Raw genomic sequence first — 22,687 nt, 5'->3', positions numbered from 1 at the left:
GACTAAAATGCATGACGTATTATTCCCCAGCTTTGAAATCGCAGGTGATATTTTAAATACTTTGGTAAATATAACTCTGCACACTGACAGATGACGAACATGAAACAGGGTTGACAGAATATTAACTGCTGTCCTGTGCATCCCATAGTGCCCCCGGTGGAGCCAGGCCTCGCCATCATCCGTCCAGTGAAGGACATTACGGCGGATGCCGGCGAGACAGTCATGTTTGAGTGCCACGTAATTGGACCACTGGACACGGACGTCGATTGGCTAGCAGATGGGAAGCTGATCCAGCCGGCTCTGCTCAACTGCAAAATGCATTTTGATGGGAAGAGGTGCAGGCTGCTCCTCAACTCAGTGCATGAGGATGACAGCGGCATGTATACGTGCAAACTGACCTCGGCCAAAGGTGAACTCTTAACTGCACTGTCACCCACTTCACTTGTTCTCTTCATCTCTAGGGTCTTGCAAGAAGAGTCATGCTCTTCATTTTCATTCATGTTGGTAGAATAACCAAATGTTTCCTCTTTTTTAAACACACTTTTAATCTTGGTATATCATTAGATAATATACATACACACTATATAGATGAATAAATGTGTAGTTAGGAACAAGTCATCAACTTCCCAGAATCAAATTCTTACTCTTGAAATAAGTTGAATGACCATTGAATTAATAAACCAGTATTGTGCATTTTCTTGCTTTCTTTTTTTTTCTTCATTTTCAAGTTTGTTGCTTTACTTTGGTCTTTACTTTCGTTTTTAGAGGAACTGACCTCGAGTGGCCAACTCAAAGTCATTCCTTCCATCGAGCCCCTATTCACCCGTAAACTGGACGTCTTAGAGGTGATCGAGGGCCGTAACGCCCGCTTTGACTGCAAGGTCAGCGGAACACCACCTCCCAGAGTCAGCTGGGGACATTTCGGTAGGAGATGTTCACTATGTTCATTATGTTCCCCTAGCCTGGTCCCAGATCTGTTTGTGCTATGTAGCCAAACATGACAATAACCATAGGAGGACAAACAGCCATTGTCTCCATAGTGATTGTATTGGCAAAATTGTGCACACTGCAAACAAGTATAACAGTAATAATTACTATGTAACAATGTGTACCTGCACTGTCAATGTAGATATAAATATACAGCACAACACAGATTTGGGACCAGGCTAGTTTACCACCAAATTAGCTCTTATTGCTATTCAAGAGCATACAGCAGTTAACACGGTTGTTCAGGGTCAATGTAATCATGTATGAACCTGTATATTTACATCTACATTGACAGTGCAGGTGCACTTGTTATATTACTAATGTTATACTTGTTTGCAGCGTGTACTATTTGAAGGTTTTGCAAATTAAATCACTATGGAGACGATGTCTGTATGTCCTCTTCTCTCCTCAGACCATACACTGGTAGAGAGCGATGATGTGCGCATCTTACAAGAGGGAGGTCGTCACTCCCTCATCATCTCTCATGTCACCAATGAGGACGAGGGCTTTTACACGGTCATCGCTCGCAATCCACATGGCGACGCCGAGAGCTCCGCTGAGCTCTATGTCCAGGAGCCCAGACCTGCTATCTCATCTCAAATGTAGGAACACACTTACCACCTACAGTCCTCACCATACAGATTTAGGATCTAAGTTTGATTTCTCTTTTGTTGCTGAGAATTGTCCTGCAGTGCAAGAAATGCAAACTTGTAGGGTATCAAAGTTTAAAAATGCACTAACACTTTACATTAAGTCGTCCCTATTACTATGTAACTAACACAGTAATAACTGCGTTAACAATATAGTAGTTACATAGGTTTTTACTATGTAATTACATGGTAATAGGGTCATTGAGGAATCAGTTATTACACAATTGGAAGAAGGAATGTGTAATTACACATTCAGTTGTTGGTTACTCCACAGTTGTAACTACTGATGTTATTAAGCCCCTAAGGTCGATGGCCGAGCCCCCACGAAATCTAATTACCATACAAAATTCCCCATAAAAATCTGTCCGTTTAAGGTAGAGATGATTTTTTTGTTCATAGGCTACATCTAAATCCACCGCATCTGCTTATGCCGCACTTCAAAATCTGTGGTCAAAGGTGACAGAGCGTGAGCGGTGTTTGTCAGACCATGAGACAAAATCGTCTGTAGCGTCCGAACCCTCTATGGAAAGATGAGACGGTCACAAACACGACGGTATTCTCCGTTTTGGCTCAAAGGCCGTACCGAATCAAGTGTAATGTAACAATGTCCTTACATAGGATATACTGGTAACTCTCATGTAGCTACTCAGGATCAAGCAACTTAATGTAAAGTGAAACCCAGTAGGGTGTAACCTCTATAATTACTATGTGGTTACAATGTAACAACCTTTGCAGACAATAGGCTAACCAGGAGAAATTAACAGACAGGAGAACATTAAGTTTAACCCTTTAGGTTACATTGTATTTACAATGAAGCAATATTTAACAACAAACTCTCTAATTACAAGGGATATACATGTATTTACAATGTACTTAATGTAAAGTGAAGTGCCATTTTAATTACTATGTAGTTACATGTGCATACCGTTAGGATGCATAGGGGAGATTGTAGCTCAGTGATGTACCGTCTAAACAGTGATTATATGTACAAGCCAGACGACATGGTTTATATTAACCCTTTAAAAGCGATAAATAAATATATCCCCAAGCAACCAGGAGAGAGTGAGTGGTCAGTTATACACAAAAGGGAAACAGTATTTCAGTAAAACGACACTGAGAATCAAACCTTCCCTTAGAGGAAAAGAAAAATACAAACTTTTAGATGCAAACTAAATAATAACTAAAATGCTCTGAATGAACACCAAAACAAACAATCTGTTGTTAAAAATGTAGATTTGCTTGAAAGGAAAGTAGTCTATTGTGCCAGATATGCATATACAGGGCGGAGTGTGGATGAAAAGTCAACTAAATGGACCTTCTGGAAACAATGGTGCAAACTTTAGAAGATTAACTGGATCAGCTAGAAAACAGATCGAGACAAAATCATATGAGAATATTGTCCCTACTGGAAGATGAGGGAAAACAGGGGACCTTTCCATCTACGTGATTAAGCTTATATCGGAGGAGCTTGGCATGGATGTATCCCCAGAGGATCAGGAGTGGGCATGAAGGAGAAAAACTCTAAATACCCTTGCATGGTAACCTTTTAAGATGTGGAACTATCATACCAAAGTCAACATTCTGACGGCACATGGGGACAATGAGATCAAGGTCCAGGGCCGGTCCATTCGATTCTTCCAGGACCTGTCTTCTAGATTGAGAAAAAACGCAAGCAATTCATTCCGTTCAGACATTCACTGGAGGAAAAAGGAGTCAAGTCTCAACTCCAATTCCCGGCAGTACTGTGGGTATGGAAGGGAACATAGAGAATGGAGTTCACAAGCGCTAATGAAGCCCTGAACAGGCTGTAGCAAACCCTTTTCAGTTGAAAGAGAGCCCAGTGCCTTGAGGAGTGATAGAGGAAAAACAGATAAGAACAATAGGCTACAGACAGTGATGCCCAAGACCTGTTTATCATAAATTGAGACAATATTCCTTCCCCCTCCTCACACAACAATCTGGACTATTGTCCACAAGTAACTGGTCTTCTCTAGGAAGTAATGCCAAAAATAGCCGATGCCAGTGAAATGCATGGTACATTAGGGCTGGTATTGATCAACCCAGAGTCGATTGTTCTTTCGATTGGTTGAAACTTGAAAACATGTATTTTCCCATATACAGTGCCTTGCAAAAGTATTCATCCCCCTTGCCGTTTTTCCTATTTTGTTGCATTACAACCTGTAATTAAAAATGATTTTTATTTGGATTTCAAGTAAAGGACATAAACAAAATAGTCAAAAAAAATCTACAAAATTTTAAATGGAAAAGTGGTGCGTGCATATGAAGCCCCTGAATAAGATCTGGTGCAACCAATTACCTTCAGAAGTCACATAATTAGTTAAATAAAGTCCACCTGTGTGCAATCTAAGTGTCACATGAGTATATATACAACTGTTCTGAAAAGCCCCAGAGTCTGCAACACCACTAAGCAAGAGGCAACGCCAAGCAAGAGGCAATATGAAGACCAAGGAGCTCTCCAAACAGATCAGGGACAAGTTGTAGAGAAGTACAGATCAGGGTTGGGTTCTAAAACATTATCTGAATGTTTGAACATCCCACGGAGTGCCATTAAATCCATTATTAAAAAATGGAAAGAATATGGCACCACAACAAACCTGCCAAGAGCGGGACACCCACCAAAACTCGAGGACCAGGCAAGGAGGGCATGAATCAGACAGGCAACAAAGAGACCAAAGATAACCCTGAAGGAGCAGCAATGCCCCACAGCGGAAATTGGAGTCCATAGGACCACTTTAAGCCGTACACTCTACAGAGATGCTTTATGAAAGATTGGCCAGAAAAAAGCCATTGCTTAAAGAAAAAATAAGCAAACACGTTTGGTGTTCGCTAAAAGTCATGTGGGAGACTCGCCAAACATATGGAAGAAGGTACTCTGGTCAGATGAGACTAAAATTGAGCTTTTTGGCCATCAAGGAAAACGCTATGTCTGGCATAAACCCAACACCTCTTATCACCCCGAGAACACCATCCCCACAGTGAAGCATGGTGGTGGCAGCATGATGCTATGGGGATGTTTTTCATCGGCAGGGACTGGGAGACGAGTCAGGATCGAAAGAAAAAATGAACAGAGCAAAGTACAGAGAGATCCTTGATGAAAACATGCTCCAGACCGCTCAGGACCTCAGACTGGAGAGAAGGTTCACCATCCAATAGGACAACGACCCAAAGCACACAGCCAAGACAATGCAAGACTAGCTACGGGACAAGTCTCTGAATGTCCTTGAGTGGACCAGCCAGAGCCCGGACTTGATCCCAATCTAACATCTCTGGAGAGACCTGGAAATAGCTGTGCAGCGATGCTCTCCTTCCAACCTGACAGAGCTTGAGAGGATCTGCAGAGCAGAATGGGAGAAACTCGCTAAATACAGGTGTGCCAAGCTTGTAGCGCTACCCAAGAATACTTGAGGCTGTAATCGCTGCCAAAGGTGTGTCAACAAAGTACTGAGTAAAGGGTTTGAATACTTATGCAAATGTTATATGAAACATTTTTTGTTGGTATATTTAAATTCACCAAAACATTATAAGAAACCTTTTTTCCTTTGTCATTATGGGGTATTGTGTGTTGGTTGATGAGGGGGAAAAAACTATTCTTTCCATTTTCGAATGACGCTGTGACGTAACAAAATATGAAAAAAGTCAAGGGGTCTGAATACTTTCCGAATGCGCTCTAGCGGACATAGAAGAGCCGACCCCGGATATTTTTTGGGATGCCTTTAAGGCGTACATTAGGAGGATAATAATCTTAAACTCAGAAAAATCTGATTCAGAAATGAAAATGAATGTAAAAATAACTAACTTTCTTAGAAAAAGCGCATACAAAATATTTACAAGGTAAGGAAGAAAACGTAACTTAATTTCAGAACTTAAGCAGGAATACGATCTTTTACTTTTGAAGAGAGCCAACAACTGCATGTTAAACTCAAATAATGCATACTGCTTAGTGGCAAATAAACCTGGTTAATATCTCGCAGCTCTCACAAAATGAATACATGCTAAACTACTATTGTTTTAAAAAATAAAGATTCAAAGCTGTAATGAAACAACAACACGATTTAATGACCATTTTAAAAGCTTCTATGAAAATGTATATAAATCAGAATTTAACAATAGTTCAATGGATCCTATAGCCTTCTTAGACTCAACTCAACTCTGAAGCAATTATCAGCAGACAAAAAATGGCTAAAAACAGATGACCCAATAATAAATATTAAATGCTGTTAAAACATTCGCATGTAGAAATGCACCAGGATAAGATGGCTTTCTCATGGAATTCTATTCAACATTTTGGGACAAATTAGCTCCCCTATTTACACAAATGACAACCCACATATCACTCAATTCAGTACTTCCTAGTTCCATGTATCAAACAGTTATTTCAGTTATATTACAACCAGGAAAATCTGGAGAGTCCCCTGCTGACAGCTTGGAAAATTCCAGAAAATGTTGTCATGGCTTTAGAAGCTTCTGATAGCCTAATGGACATCATTTGAGTCAATTGGAGGTGTACCTGTGGATGTATTTCAAGGCCTACCTTCAGACTCAACGCCTCTTTGCTTGACATCATGGGAAAATCAAAAGAAATCAACCCAAGACCTCAGAAAGAAATTGGAGACCTCCACAAGTCTGGTTCATCCTTGGGAGCAATTTCCAAACACCTGAAGGTACCATGTTCATCTGTACAAACAATAGTACGCAAGTCTAAACACCACGGGTCCACGCAGCCGTCATACCTCTCAGGAAGAAGACGCGTTCTGTCTCGTAGAGATAACTAAGTGGCTCAGGGAACAAAACATCAATATTTTGGGTCCATGGCCAGGAAACTCCCCAGAAACTCCCATTGAGATCGTGTAGTCAATTCTCAAGAGGTGGGTTGACAAACAAAACCCCACAAATTCTGACAAACTCCAAGCATTGATTATGCAAGAATGGGCTGCCATCAGTCAGGTGTGGCCCTGAAGTTAATTGACATCATGCCAGGGCAGATTACAGAGGTCTTGAAAAAGAAGGGTCAGCACTGCAAATATTAACTCTTTGCATCAACTTCATGTAATTGTCAATAAAAGCGTTGTAATTATACTTCAGTATTCCATAGTAACATCTGACAAAAATATCTTAAGACACTGAAGCAGCAAACTTTGTGGAAATTAATATCTATGTCATTCCCAAAACTTTTGGCCATGACTGTGTTTGGCTAAGGTGTATGTTAACTTCCGACATCAACTGTACTCATACATTTTATAAATCGTGACAGTAAAATTATACATTTATACGCAATAAAATGGCAGAACTCTTACCTCACTTGATACATATCAATCAAACATGGGTTATTAAAAATAGACAATTTTAAACAAATACAAGAACGTGTTTCAGTTTAAAACAATACACAAAAAAATAAGATAGATTTGCCAATAATGGCTGTTGATGGCTTTCAACCATCTTGACTGGCCTTTTCTTTTGAAAATTTTGGAAGCTTTCAACTGCCCAACTGAAATAATAAAATGTATAAACATTTTGCATTTATGTCCTAAACAATCAGAATTAATAAACATGAATGTAAACTAAACTTATTTGCAGATGATCTTCTGATAAACCTGATCAATATTGAAAATGCAATGCCCCCTTTGCTAAAAAATATTTAGAAAATACTAAAGTATCTCAGGTTATAAAATAAGAGGCATTGGAAGAAGACAATCTATTTCAGGATAAATCAATGTTAAAGTTTACATAGCTGGCCATATATGGACGTTGCATTTTACTTTATGAGTTGGTTATGTACAGTGGCATGTGAAAGTATTCACCCCCCTAAAATGTATTCTTGGGGGGCTTGTATCATTTGGTTTACACAACATGCCGACCACTTTGAAGATGCAAAATCTTTTTTATTGTGATATAAACAAGAAATAATAAAACCTGAACTTGAGCATGCATAACTATTCACCCCACCAAAGCCAATAGTTTGTAGAGCCACCTTTTGCAGCAATTACAGCTGCAAGTCTCTTGGGGTATGTCTCTATAAGCCTGGCACATCTAGCCACTGGGATTTTTGCCCATTCTTCAAGGCATAACTGCTCCAGTTCTTTGAAGTTGGATGGGCTCCGCTGGTGTACAGCAATCTATAAGTCATTCTACAGGTTCTCAATTGAATTGAGGTCTGGGCTTTGACAAGGCCATTCCAAGACATTTAAATGTTTCCCGTTAAACCCCTCGAGTGTTGCTTTAGCAGTATGCTTAGGGTCATTGTCCTGCTGGAAGATGAACCTCCTTCCCAGTCTCAAATCTCTGGAAGACTAGAACAGGTCTCCTGCCAAAAATGTCCATGTATTTAGCAACATCCATCATTCCTTCAATTCTGACCAGTTTCCCAGTCCCTGCCGATGCAAAAACATCCCCACAGGGTTGTGGGGATGGGTTGGTGATGGTATTCTCGGGGTGATGGTATTCTCGGGGTGATGAGAGGCTTTCTACTGCATATAATAATACCATTGAATTCAATCTTTACATTAATATATATCATTAATAAGTCCAAAAATGGATGTAGCAACTACAGATTGCCCCTTTAAGTCTATCAAATGTGTGCAAGTTTGATAATGTCTCCATTAGTCCTATGGATAAAAAAATATCAGCATGAATTAGATTGAGCAATAAAAGCCGCACTTTCATTCTATGGGCTTGGATCCGCACTATGCAGCTGTTGCAGAGGGCATTTTTCACTGGCTATCCACTGGTTTCAAAAACAATGATTGATCGGCAGTTTAAACTTTTTGAATTCAATCACTATTTGGTTCAAATATACATTTAGATTTGTGAACAGCCATCCATAACAACCACAATCCGTAAGGCGCAAATAGCTAAATGAGAGGTCAGCAGTGTGATTCAAATCAATGCGCTATGTAGATATCAATAATAAGTGATATCCTTACCGCTGTAGACTACACCACTGCTGTCATCCTTACCTCCAAGCGTTTATTCAAATAGCGTAATCTTTGGAATGCCGACAGCAGTCGCACCATTGAAAGCCATAGCTTGGACTGTAGCCGACAAAAACCTATTCCTGCTCTTTTCCCGCGATCCATCACACATTTGGAGTATCATCATAGTCTTCTCTGACTTGTGGTCAGACTTACTGGGGTGGAACAAACTTGAATGTGTTCCTTTTTTCAATGCTGATTTAAATGTTATTGAGAAAACAGAGAAGTGTCAACAACAACAAAAAATCCTCAAACATTCTTTCTAAATTTAAAAGTAATCCTCAGAGTAATCATCAAGTCTTTCAAAAGTATCTGTAATCTGATTTACAATATTTTTTGCTGGTAATGTAACGGATTACAGTTTCCTTTTTTTGTAATTGCATACATGTAACGGATTACATGTAATCCGTTACTCCCCAACCCTGCAGGTGGATTTGATGGTTGTGGCACCTTGTAGTTACATGTATCAAGGTCATATTTTGGTTTGAGTTATTAACATTGTAATTCACAGGTGACTTTCAAATGTGTAATTACAAAATATTAGTTACATAGTAGCACAAGAGAATGTGTAATATCATCAGTACTTACACATGTGGAATAACCTTCAGCAAGTGAATGCGTAATTACACATTCCTTGTTCCAATTGTGTAACAAATGATTCCGGAAGAACCCTATTAACATGTAATTACATAGTAAAACCTATGTAACTACTGTTTACACAGTTATTACTGTGTTAGTTGCATAGTAAAAGGGTAACTTAATGCAAAGTGTTACAAAAAAAGGCTTCTAATGTTTAATTTCCGCTTTAAAATGTCAGACTCCAACAAAAACTATCCATTAAATATAATCCACATAATAATTAACATTTCCTGTTGCTACAGGATTATTTCCCTGCTGTAGCATAGTGGGTCAAATTAAGGTCCTTCATCTGCATTTGGAAAGTATTCAGACCCCTTGACTTTTTCCACATTTTGTTATGTTAGTCTTATTCTAAAATTGATTACATTGTTTTTTTCCCTCATCAAACTACACACAATAACCCACAATGACAAAGTTAAACCGGGTTTTAGATATTTTTGGAAAATTCTAAAATATAAAAAACTGAAATATCACATTTACTTAAGTATTCAGACCCTTTACTCAGAACTTTGTTGACACACCTTTGGCAGTGATTACAGTCCCGAGTTTTCTTGGGTATGATGCTACAAGCAAGGCACACCTGTATTTGGGCAGTTTCTCCCATTCTTCTCTGCAGTTCCTCTCAAGTTCTGTCAGGTTGGAAGGGGAGCGTTGCTGCACTGCTATTTTCAGGTATCTCCAGAGATGTTCGATCGGTTCAAGTCCAGGCTTGTATCATTTGGTTTACACAACATGCCTACCACTTTGAAGATGAAAAATCTTTTTTATTGTGAAATAAACAAGAAATAAGACCAAAAGGTGCCACTCAAGGACATTCTGAGACTTGTCCCAAAGCCACGACTGGTTTGTGTTGGAAGGTGAACCTTCGCCCCAGTCTGAGATCTGAGTGCTCTGAACCAGGTTTTCATCAAGGATCAATCTGTACTTGCTTCGTTCATCTTTCCCTTGATCCTGACTAGTCTCCCAGTCCCAGCTTCTGAAAAAGATCCCCACAGCATGATGCTGCCACCACCATGCTACACCGTAGGGATGGTGCCAGGTTTCCCCCAGATGTGACACCTGGCATTCAGGCCAAAGAGTTCAATCTTGGTTTCATCAGACCAAAGAATCTTGTTTCTCAAGGTCTGAGAGTCCTTTACGTGTCTTTTGGCAAACTCCAAGCAGGCTGTCATGTGCCTTTTACTGAGGAGTGGCTTCTGTCTAGCCACTCTACAGTACCATAAAGGCCTGATAAGTGGAGTACTGCAGAGATGGTTGTTCTTCTGGTAGGTTCTCCCATCTCCACAGATGAGCTCTGTCAGAGTGACCATTGGGTTCTTGGTCAGCTCCCTGACCAAGGCCATTCTCCCCCGATTGCTCAGTTTGGCTGGGTTACCTTCAATGCTGCAGAAACGTTTTGGTACCCTTCCCCAGATCTGTGCCTCAACACTATTATCTCGGAGCTATATGGACAATTCCATTGACTTCATGGCTTGGTTTTCGCTCTGACGTGCAATCTCAAATGTGGGACCTTCTATAGGCCAGTGTGTGCCTTTCCAAATCATGTCCAATCAATTGAATTTACCACAGGTGGACTTCAATCAAGTTGGAGAAACATCTCAAGGAGGATCAATGGAAACATGATGCACCGGAGCTCAATTTCGATTTTGATAGCAAATGGTCTGAATACTTATGTAAATAAGGTATTTCAGTTTAGTGTATTTTTTTTGCTTTGTAATTATGGGGTAAAATGTGGAGAAAGTCAAGGAGTCTGAGTACTTTCCGAAGGCACAGTACCTGTACTGTATTTGGAAAAGCGACATTTTATGTATACTGTACTCCAGTATTTTGGATTTTAAATTAAGTTATGAATATATTGTTCTAGTACAGAATGTTACATTTTATTTGTGGGTGTTTTCATTCATATGTTTTACCATTTAGACAAACGAATCACTTATGTATCCATTTAAAGAAATTATACGTATTTGGCCATATTTACTATAGTGTATAAGTAATCAAATGTTTTTATTATTTGGAATCACAATCCTTGCACGTAATGACTACATTGTGCTTTTAACTCTACAAATATGTTGCGGGTGTGTTTTAGGTCACGTCTTCCCAATAGTAACTTCCCTTCCCTTGGTCCCTCCCCCTTCTCTCTCTCACCTCTCTCCCTCCAAAGGGCAAAGCTAGAGAAGATGCCATCCATCCCAGAGGAGCCCGAGGTGCCGGACAACGAGGTTGAGCGCTTCACCATGCCTGACTTTGTCAAGCCCCTGTATGACCTGGACGTGATTGAGGGCAAAGAGACCGTGCTCAAGTGTAAGGTGGCTGGACTGCCGTACCCCACCATTGTGTGGTTCCACAACGGCAAGAAAATCGACAGCACGGAGGATAGGAAAATGACACAGTGTGAGTTGAGATTGGTATTTTATAATTCCAGCTCTATATGTTTAAACTGCAACTTCATCAAGTAAGAACAAATTGTATTGGTGGAGTACACAGTTTATCAGATGTTATAGCGGGTGAAGCGAAATGCTTATGTTACTTGGACCTATCAATGCAGTAAAATGTCAAGCAAGTACACAAATAATAATAAAAATATATTCAAGAAATGTCGGAACGAAACCAATTAACATCCCAAATAGCACTGTAAAAGTAATCCAAATGCAATCTATACGTACGGTGCATTCGGAAAGTATTCAGACCCTTCCCCTTTTCCACATTTTGTTACGTTAGTCTTATTCTAAAATGGATTAAATAAAAAAATGTCCTCATCAATCTACACACAATACCCCATAATGACAAAGCGAAAACAGCTTTTTAGAATTTTTTTCAGATTTATATTTTTTAATTTTTTTTATTATTTATATAAGTATTCAGACCCTTTGCTTTGAGACTTGAAATTGAAATCGGTGGCATCCAGTTTCCATTGATCATCCTTGAGATGTTTCTACAACTTGATTGGAGTCCACCTGTGTTAAATACAGTTGATTGGACATGATTTGGAAAGGCACAAACCTGTCTATGTAAGATCCCACAGTTGACAGTGGATGTCAGAGCAAAAACAAAGCTATGAGGTCAGAGGATTTGTCCATAGAGCTCTGAAACAATATTATGTCGAGGCACAGATCCGTGGAAGGGTACCAAAACATTTCTGCAGTATTGAATGCCCCCAAGTGGCCTCCATCATTATTAAATGGAAGACGTTTGCAACCACCAACACTCTTCCTAGAGCTGGCTGCCAAGCCAAACTGATGAATCAGGGATGAAGTAACTTTATCAGGGAGGTGATCAAGAACCCGATGGCCACTCTGACAAAGATCCAGAGTTCCTCTGTGGAGATGGGAGAACCTTCCAGACGGACAACCATCTCTGCAGCACGACACCAATCAGGACTTTGTGGTAGAGTGCCAGACGGAAGCCACTCCTCAGTAAAAGGCACATGATTGCCTGCTTGGAGTTTGCCAAAAGGCACCTCAGGACTATCAGACCATGCAAAACAAGATTTTCTGGTCTGATGAAACCAAGATTGAACTATTTGGCCTGAATGCCAAGCGTTACCTCTGGAGGAAACCAGGCACCTCTCATCACCTGGCCAATGTGTAGCCTAATGGTTAGAGTGTTGGACTAGTAACCGGAAGGTTGCGAGTTCAAACCCCCGAGCTGACAAGGTACAAATCTGTCGTTCTGCCCCTGAACAGGCAGTTAACCCACTGTTCCCAGGCCGTCATTGAAAATAAGAATTTGTTCTTAACTGACTTGCCTGGTTAAAAAAAGGTAAAAAAAATAAAATAAAAATAAAATAAAAAAATACCATCAGTACTGTGAAGCATGGTGGGAGCAGCGTCATTCTATGGGGATATCTTTCAGCGCCAGGGACTGGGAGACGAGTCAGGATCGATGGAAAAATGAATGGAACAATGCAGTGAGAGATCCTTGATAAAAACCTGCTCTAGAGTGCTCAGTACCTCAGCCTGGGGGGAAGGTTCACCTTCCAACAGGACAACGACCTGTTGCACACGGCCAAGACAACACAGGAGGGGCTTTGGGACAAGTCTCTGAATATCCTTGAGTGGATACCCAAAATCGAACATCTCTGGAGAGACCTGAAAAGACATGTGCAGCGAACCTCCCCAACCAACCTGACATAGCTTCAAAGGATCTGCAGAGAAGAATGGGAGAACCTCCCCAAATACAGGTGTGTCAAGCTTGTATCGTCATACCCAAGAAGACTTGAGGCAGTAAGTGTAATCGCTGCCAAATTTGTTTCAAAAAAAGTACTGAGTAAAGGGTTTGACTAATAATATAAATGTGTTTTTTTTTGTTTTTTTTATTTTATTTCGAAAAACCTGTTTTTGATTAATCATTATGGGGTATTGTGTGTAGATTGATTGAATACCTTCCAAATGCACTGTACATACACCAGATTTATGTACACAATATATACTAAGAATGGTATGTACAGCAGTACAGCAGTAGATATAGATATATTAGAGTGACCGATGTCAAGAATCCAGAATATGAATATGTAATTTGTTTAAAAAATAATAATGGCTTTGCTTTATTCTTGGCCAGGTCACAGTTGTAAATGAAACCTTGTTCTCAACTAGCCTACCTGGTTAAATAAAGGTGAAGTAAAATAAATAAATATGAAGGCTTGACAGCCAACAAGGAGAAGGTGAGAGCCCTGGCAGAGTGGTGCCAGGAAAATAACCTCTCATCCCCACGGATGGCACTGTGATAGACTGCATCCAATTTGTTGAATAGAGTGTTGGAGTTTTTTTGTAAATGACATCGCCGAAGTCGATGATCAGTAGGATAGTCAGTTTTCTAGATTTCATTTTGGATTGGAGATCGTTAATGTGAGTCTGGAAGGAGAGTTTACAGTCTAACCAGACACCTAGGTATTCTAAGTCAGAACCGTCCAAAGTTGTGATGCTAGTCGGGCGGGAGGATGCGGGCAGCAATCGGTTGAAGAGCATGCATTTAGTTTTACTTTCATTTAAAAGCAGTTGGAGGTCTCTGAAGGTGTGTTGTATGGCATTGAAGCTCATTTGGTGGTTTGTTAACACAGTGTCCAAAGAAGGGCCAGATCTATACAGAATGGTGTCGTCTGCGTAGAGGTGGATCAGAGAATCACCAGCAACAAGAGCGACATCATTGATGTATGCAGAGAAAAGAGTCGGCCCAAGAATTGAACCCTGTGGCAACCCCATAGAGACAGCCAGAGGTCCGGAAAACAGGCCCTCCAATTTGACACGCTGAACTCTAGTGAACCAGGCAAGGCAGTCATTTGAGAATCCAAGGCTATTGAGTCTGCCGATAGGAATGTGGTGATTGACAGAGTCGAAAGCCTTGGCAAGGTCAATGAAGACGGCTGCACTGCATTGTCTTTTATCAATGGCGGTTATGATATCGTTTAGGACCGTGGCTGAGGTACACCCATGACCAGCTCGGAAACCAGATTGAATAGCGGAGAAGGTACAGTGAGATTCTAAATGGTCGGTGATCTGTTTGTTAACTTGGCTTTCGGAGACTTTAGAGAGGCAGGGCAGGTCTGTAACAGTTTGAGTCTAGTGTCTCACCCTATGATGAGGGGGATGACTGCGGCAGCTTTCCAATCTTATCTCAGACGATAAGAAAGAGAGGTTGAACAGGCTAGAAATAGGGGTTGAAACAATTTTGGCGGATCATTTTAGAAAGAGAGGGTCCAGATTGTCTAGCCCGGCTGATTTGTAGGGATCTAGATTTTGCAATTCTTTCAGAACATGTCAAAATGTGAAAGAGAAGCGGGGCAGGTGAGGTCTTGGGCAAGTTGTTGCAGTAGGTGCTGAGATGTTGACCGGGGTAAGGGTAGGGGTAGCCAGGTGGAAAGCATGGGCAGCCGTAGAGAAATGCTTATTGAAATTCTCAATTATAGTGGATTTATCGGTGGTGACAGTGTTTCCTAGCCTCAGTGCAGTGGGCAGCTGGGAGGAGGTGCTCTTACTCTCCAAGGACTTTACAGTGTCCTTGAACTTTTTAGTTTGTGCTACAGGATGCACATTTCTGTTTGAAAAAGCTAGCCTTAGCTTTCCTGTGTATATTGGTTCCTAACTTCCTTAGAAAGTTGCATATGCTAATGCAGTACGCCACAGGATGTTTTTGTGCTGGTCAAGGGCAGTCAGGTCTGGAGTGAACCAAGGGCTATATCTGTTCCTGGTTCTACATTTTATGAATGGAGCATGCTTATTTAAGATGGTGAGGAAGGCATTTTTAAAGAATAACCAGGCATCCTCTGCTGACGTGATGAGGTCAGTATCATTCCAGGATACCCCGGCCAGGTCGATTAGAAAAGCCAGCTTGCTGAAGTGTTTTTGGGAGCGTTTGACAGTGATGAGGGGTGGTCGTTTGACCACAGACCCATTACGGATGCAGGCAATGAGGCAGAGATCACTGAGATCTTGGTTGAAAACAACAGACGTGTATTTGGAGGGCAAGTTGGTTAGGATGATATCTATGAAGGTGCCCATGTTTACGGATTTGTACCTGGTTGGTTCATTGATAATTTATGTGAGATTGATGGCATCGAGCTTAGATTGTAGGATGGCCGGGGTGTTAAGCATGTCCCAGTTTAGGTCACCGAGCAGCACGAGCTCTGAAGATAGGTGGGGGGAATCAATTCACACATGGTGTCCTGGGCACAGCTGGGTATAGAGGGTGGTCTATAGCAAGTGCAACAGTGAGATTCTTTTTTCTGGAAAGGTGGATTTTTAAAATTAGAAGCTCGAATTGTTTGGGTAGAGACCTGGATAGCAAGACAGAACTCTGCAAGCTATCTCCACAGTAGATTGCAACTCCGCCCCCTTTGGCAGTTCTATCTTGCCAGAAAATGGTTAGGGATGGAAATTTTAGGGTTTTTGGTGGTCTTCCTAAGCCAGGATTCAGACACGGCTAAGACATCCGGGTTGGCAGAGTGTGCTAAAGCAGTGAATAAAGCAAACTTAAGGAGGAGGCTTCTATTATTAACATGCTTGAAACCAAGGCTTTTACTGTTACAGAAGTCAACAAATGAGAGCACCTGGGAAATAGGAGTGGAGCTCGGCACTGCAGGTCCTGGATTAACCTCTACATCACCAGAGGAACAGAGGAGTAGAATAAGGCTACAGCTAAAGGCTAAAATAACTGGTCTTCTTGGACGCTCAGAACAGAGAGTAAAAGGAGCAGCTTTCTGGGCGAGGTAGATTAGATTCAAGGCATAATGTTCAGACAAAGGTATGGTAGGATGTGAGTACATTGGAGGCAAACCTAGGCATTGAGTGATGATTGGAGAGATTTTGTCTCTGGAAACATTTAAACCAGGTGATGTCACCATGTCATGTGGGAGGTGGAACTAAATGTTTGGTTAAGGCATATTGAGCAGGGCTAGAGGCTCTACAATGAAATAAAACAATAATCATTAACCAGAACAATAATGGACCAGGCATATTGACATTAGGGAGAGACATGCATATCCGACTAATCATAGGGGACCATGAGTGGTTGGGCTGGCTGGAGACACGGTGATTCAGACAGCTAGCAGGCCGGGGCTAGCAAGCTAGCAGAAGGGCCTTAGAGGGACGTCGCGACAGAGGAATGTCTGTTTTATCCTCGTTGTGCGGTTCTGTCGATAGACCAGTCAAGATGGATTAGTAGGGTTCCGTGTAGCAGAGGGGTCCATTCTAATTGGCAAATGGATCTATTCAGCTAACAGTCCAATATGCTCTAGAAAGCTATAGTGTGCCACGGCTAGCAGGCTAGCAGATGGGCATTCAGGGGACGTCGCGACGTATGAGCCGATTGAGTAACCCTCTCTAGGAAATTACGTCGGTAGTCCAGTCGTGAAGAATCGGCAGGGTTCTGTACCCCGTACCGACAGTAAAGGGGTCCAGGCCAGTTGGTAAAATAGGTATTGTAGCCCAGGAGTGGTTGAGGGACCTCTTCAGCTAGCCAGGAGATGGGCCTAGCATGGGCTAGCTCCAGGCTAACTGGCGCTTGTTACGGGACAGAGACATTAGCCAAGGATCGTCACTTGGATTGCAGATAGCTAGCTGCGATGATCCAGGTGAGAAGGTTTAGAGCTTGTGGCAGGAATCCGGGGACATGGAGAGAAAATAGGTCCGGTATGCTCTGGTTTGAATCGTGTTGTATAAACTGGCAAGAGCTTTCCAGGCAAAAAGGTAGCTGATGACCGCTAGCAGTGGTTAGCTGACTACTAGCTAGTAGCTAATTAGTTGGCTAGCTTCTGTTGGGTGATTCCGATTCAGGTAAAGAAAAATACTTTAGAAAAAAGCAGATCCTCACCACATTGGGTGAGGCAGGTTGCAGGAGAGTATTTTGTAGTTGAGGTTTAGAAAAATATTTGAAAAGATATATACATGGGACACGATAAGACGAAGGACAAAGACCTCTGACTGCTACGCCATCTTGGATATAATACTACCACTGTTGGGTCGTCAGCAAACTTGAAGATTGAGCTGGAGACGTGCATGGCCACGTAGTCATGGGTGAACAGGAAGTACAGGAGGGGACTGAGCTTGGGCCCCTGTGTTGAGGATCAGTGTGGTGCAGGTGTTGTTGCCTACCTTGACCACCTGGGGTCGGCCCGTAAGCAAGCCTAGGACCCAGTTGCACAGGGAGGGGTTCAGACCCAGGGCCCTTAGTGATGAGCTTGGAGGGCACTATGGTGTTGAAGGCTGAGCTGTAGTCGATGAACAGCATTCTTACAGCTATTATTCTTGTCCAGGTGGTATAGGGCAGTGTGCAGTGCAATGGTGATTGCGTCGTCCATGGATCTGTTGGGGTGGTATGGACATTTTAGTGGGTCTAGGGTGTTGGGTAAGGTGGAAGTGATATTATCCTTAAGTAGCCTCTAAAAGCACTTCATGATGACAGTTACTTTCGCATTCTTGGGTACAGACACAATGGTGGACATCTTAAAGCAAGTGGGGACAACCGACTGGGATAGGGAGAGATTTAAATATGTCCGTAAAACACTCCATCCAGCTAGTCTGCACATGAGGACGTGGCTTGGGATGCCATTTGGGCCAGCAGCTTTGCGAGGGTTAACATGCATGAATGTCTTACTAACGTCGGCCACGGAGATCGGGAGCACACAGTCCTCGTGAGTGGTACGTGCCCACATCTGCAACTAGGTTTTGTTTTACTTGATGCAGATGAAGGTCTTTAGCTTGTCGGACCTCTTTAGGTATCAATATGTTTGATAAAATATTGAATTTGGCCTTTACTTCTATAGCCTACAGAACTGCATGGAATAACACATCCATACATGGCAAAAACTACAGTCCAGAAATGTATCGTTGGCGTCGCACAGCAAAACGGAGAACACAATCATGTTTGTGAGACTCTCCCCTTTCCATAGAGTGGTGATAATAGTTTTCTAGCTCAAACTGTTCAGACGCTACAGACGGTTTTGTGAAAAGACAGATTTTCGAGATGTCTTGTGTTCTGACAAACACTGCTCTAGCTCTGCCACCTTTCACCGCAGATGCGGGAGTGCGACATCAGCGGATGTGGCGGATTGAGACACATCCAATGCAAAAAACGGATATCTCTAGCTTAAACTGACAGATTTTGATGGGGACGCACCGGTGCGTCAATCAACTATAGGGGGTCAGTTGAAGTGCAACAATGTTATTTGGATTCAAATAATGCACTTTCAGCAGGATATAGCGATTATCTTAATGCTATCAAGGCATTGGGAAACTCACCCCTGTGGTGGTCCTCTCTTCCAGTCAGAGACATCCACAGCTTGGTCATCCATTCTGTCTGCCACGCCCACGGAGGGGTATACAAGAGCGTAATCTCCAACAAGGTGGGCAAGGCCACCTGTTACGCCCATCTCTATGTGACTGGTGAGAAATCCCAGATGATTTTTGATAATATTACTTCAATCCTACAGGTATAATGCATTTTGGTACAGTTATAATGCATTGTAAGACATTTTCCATTGTCATGTGCATGTATGGTCCTCATATTGCCGAAGAACCATTTTAAGTCAGTTGACATTTCATTAACTTTGTGAAGAGAGTATAGTCTGTTGCTGAATCCCAAATCAACCCATATAGCCCCTACCCCCATGGTACTCTTGTAGATCTGAAAGGACCTGATAGGTTTAAGCAACACAGCAATTACATAGGTTTGCCTTGCTATTCCTCTACTTAGGTAGAATTTTCACCATAGAGCACGCACCTATCCAATTGTTTCAGATCTAGAGGTGGGTCTAGGGGTTGATTTGGTATGATGATGCATGCACAAAAAGGCGATTTCACCACAGACCATTAACTTGAATTACAGTGTTAATGGAATTATGCACCTTGTGTTTTTAACAAAAGTTCAAATCTATGTTCAAATGCGTTCAATTTAGCTATTTACTGTAGGGGGTGTGATAAAGGGATACTGTATAATATGAAGGTTAATGAACACTTAAAATTTAACTCTTATATATGTGAAACACTTGTAGTGTGAATTTATATATCTATTACTGTTTCAGACGTTCTTCCAGACCCTCCAGATGGGCCCCCAGTAATAGAGGCTGTTACTGGCAAGACGATAACCCTGTGCTGGAAGAAACCCCGGAGGCTGGACCCCTCTATTGGTCATTTTCCTTTCACTGGCATTGCTGTCATTCAGTATAATATGGATTGTGGAGCCATGGTTTCCTGTATTTCAAGAGCTAGAGCTGCTAGACAGATGTAACAACACACAAAAATGTAAAAGTGAAGAATGATATATCTTTACTGCATTTAGATTTACCAAGTCATAGTTTAAAATTGAAAGCACAGCACCAGGGGGAATAATTTATTGTTTAAAGAATATTGAATAAGTTTCGGCTGTGGGTAGATGGTATCGGTAATGCGGTTCAAACAAATCTGCAATGTGGGAATATAACAGTTCCAGCACATCTAAATTGCATTTTGTTTTGCTATCACATCCATTGTTCCAATACAGGAAAACGTCTAGTACACATTCATTTGAATTTTGTTTGAATGCCATTTCATCTGCCATCTGCACAGGTGGTCAAAGTCAATCCTCTGTCTACATACGTTCACATATTGAAAAGGTATATATGTTTGTCATTGCAGATCCCAACACGTTGATGTATGCCATCCAACAACAAGTGCTGGGCTCAATCCAGTGGACCATCATAGCATCCAGTTTGAAAGAGCATTGCTACACAGTGACCTCCTGCTCCAAAGGAGTCCGCTACACCTTCAGGGTCTTGTCAATCACCACCAAGGCCTTTAGCAAACCCTCTCCGTCCACAGACCCAGTGCAACTTGTCGACAGAGGTATGAGCCATCAAGTGAGGGCAACATGAATTGATGACACAGTGCTTATGTTGGTTGGTGGCAGGGGCTAATAACTAAATGAAAGCATGGCTTTCACTCTCTCCTTGTCCAAAGACTAACAAAGCAAGGAAACAAATATGTAAATTATTTATTTGGATCAACTATCCCTTTACATGATTGTATTTCTCCCAAGGTCCATATCTTCAGGAGGCTCCAGTAATAATTGATAAGCCAGACATGGTGTATGTGCAGGAGAACCAGTCAGTCAGCATCACTATCACTCTGAACCACATCAACGCTGCAGTAATCTGGAAAAGGCAAGTCACGCACTGGATCACTACACCTGATAGTATAATGTACAGTTATACACTGAGTGAATAAAACATTAGGAACACCTGATCTTTCCATGACAGACTGACCAGATGAATCCAGTGAAAGCTATGATCCCTTATTGATGTCACTTGTTAAATCCACTTAAGTGTAGATGATCCGTGTAGATGATGGAGAGGAGACAGGTTAATGATTTCTAAGCCTTGAGTGAATTGACTCATGGATTGTGTATGTGTGCCATTCAGAGGACGAACGGGCAAGAAAAAAGGTTTAAATTCCTTTGAACAGGGTATGGTAGTTGGTACCAGGCACACCGGTTTGAGTGTGTCAAGAACTGTAACGCTGCTGGGTTTTTAACACTCAACAGTTTCCTGTGTGTATCAAGAATGGTCCACCACCCAAAGGGCATCCAGCCACTTCAAAGTAAAAATAATGACCTGGACTAAAATATTCCAAATTGGAAGAAATTTGGTTGGAGGCAAGTGATTCTCGTTTAAGTGCAATTTACCTAATCTGTGGTAAATTTCAAGACTCTACAGGGTATAAATAGCCATTCAACCAGTTTTGAAAAGAGAAAACAGAACATCCTGCTCCATTGTAAAGTGCAAGGGTGCCAACATACAATACAACTGTATTAACATGGACATTTTTAAGCAGATGCTTTTCATTTAAATATACAGTTCAACTTATATTCACTATGCAGTGCATTCGGAATGTATTCAGACCTCTTCACTTTTTCCACATTTTGTTACGCTAGTCTTTTCTAAAATTGAACAAACAATTTTTTTACTCATCAATCTACGCACAATAACCCATAATAACAAAACAAAAACAGTTTTTTAGAAATGTTTGCTAATTTATGAAAAAAACAACTGAAATACCTTATTTACATAAGTATAAAGACCCTTTGCTATGAGACTCGAATCTGAGCTCAGGTGCATCCTGTTTCCATTGATCTTCCTTGTGAGGTTCCAACGACTTTATTGGAGTCCATCTGTGGTAAATTAAATGGATTGATCTTGATTTGGAAAGGCACACACCTGTCTATATAAGGTCCCACAGTTGACTGTGCATGTCAGAGCAAAAACCAAGCCATGAGATTGAAGGAATTGTCCTTAGAGCTCCGAGACAGGATTGTGTCGAGGCACAATTCCAAAAGGTTTCATCAGCATTGATGGTCCCTGCGAACACAGTGGCCTCCATTTTTAAATGGAAGAAGTTGGGAACCACCAAGACTCTTCCTAGAGCTGGCTGCCCAGGCTAAACTGAGCAATCGGGGGAGAAGTGCCTTGGTCAGGGAGGAGACCAAGAACCCAATGGTAACTCTGACAGAGCTCCAGAGTTCCTCTGGGAAGATGGGAAAACCTTCCAGAAGGACAACCATCTCTGCAGCACTCCACCAATCAGCCCTTTATAGTAGAGTAGCCAGACGGAATCCACTCCTCAGTAAAAGGCACATGACAACCCACTTAGAGTTTGCCAAAAGGCACCTAAAGGACTCTGGTCTGATGAAACCAATATTGAACTCTTTGGCCTGAATGCCAAGCGTCACATCTGGAGGAAACCTGGCACCATCCCTACAGTGAAGTATGGTGGTGGCAGCATCATGCTGTGGGTATGTTTTTCAGTGGCAGGGACTGGGAGACTAGTCAGGATCGAGGGAAAGTTGAACGGAGCAAAGTACAGAGGTACCCTTAAATGAAAACCTGCTCCAGAGCGCTCAGGACCTCAGACTGGGGTGAAGGTTCACCTTCCAACAGGACAACAACCCTAAGAACAC

At 41.7% G+C, this 22,687-nt stretch overlaps 1 protein-coding gene across 1 annotated transcript in view; it reads left to right on the top strand.

Moving 5' to 3' along the window:
- Positions 1 to 22,687, top strand: part of LOC135519625 (striated muscle preferentially expressed protein kinase-like) — a 132,554-nt gene that overhangs the window by 74,312 nt on the left and 35,555 nt on the right. The window contains 8 exon segments of the mRNA XM_064944865.1: positions 149 to 409; positions 766 to 924; positions 1,400 to 1,589; positions 11,427 to 11,656; positions 19,021 to 19,140; positions 19,779 to 19,883; positions 20,371 to 20,577; positions 20,771 to 20,894. Of these exon segments, the coding sequence (XP_064800937.1) occupies positions 149 to 409; positions 766 to 924; positions 1,400 to 1,589; positions 11,427 to 11,656; positions 19,021 to 19,140; positions 19,779 to 19,883; positions 20,371 to 20,577; positions 20,771 to 20,894 (1,396 nt within the window).

The sequence above is a fragment of the Oncorhynchus masou genome, chromosome 29 (assembly GCF_036934945.1).
Source record: "Oncorhynchus masou masou isolate Uvic2021 chromosome 29, UVic_Omas_1.1, whole genome shotgun sequence".
Classification (NCBI taxonomy): Eukaryota; Metazoa; Chordata; class Actinopteri; order Salmoniformes; family Salmonidae; genus Oncorhynchus; species Oncorhynchus masou.
The sequence above is the reverse complement of the archived record's forward strand: the minus strand, read 5'-3'. Positions and strand labels throughout refer to the sequence as shown.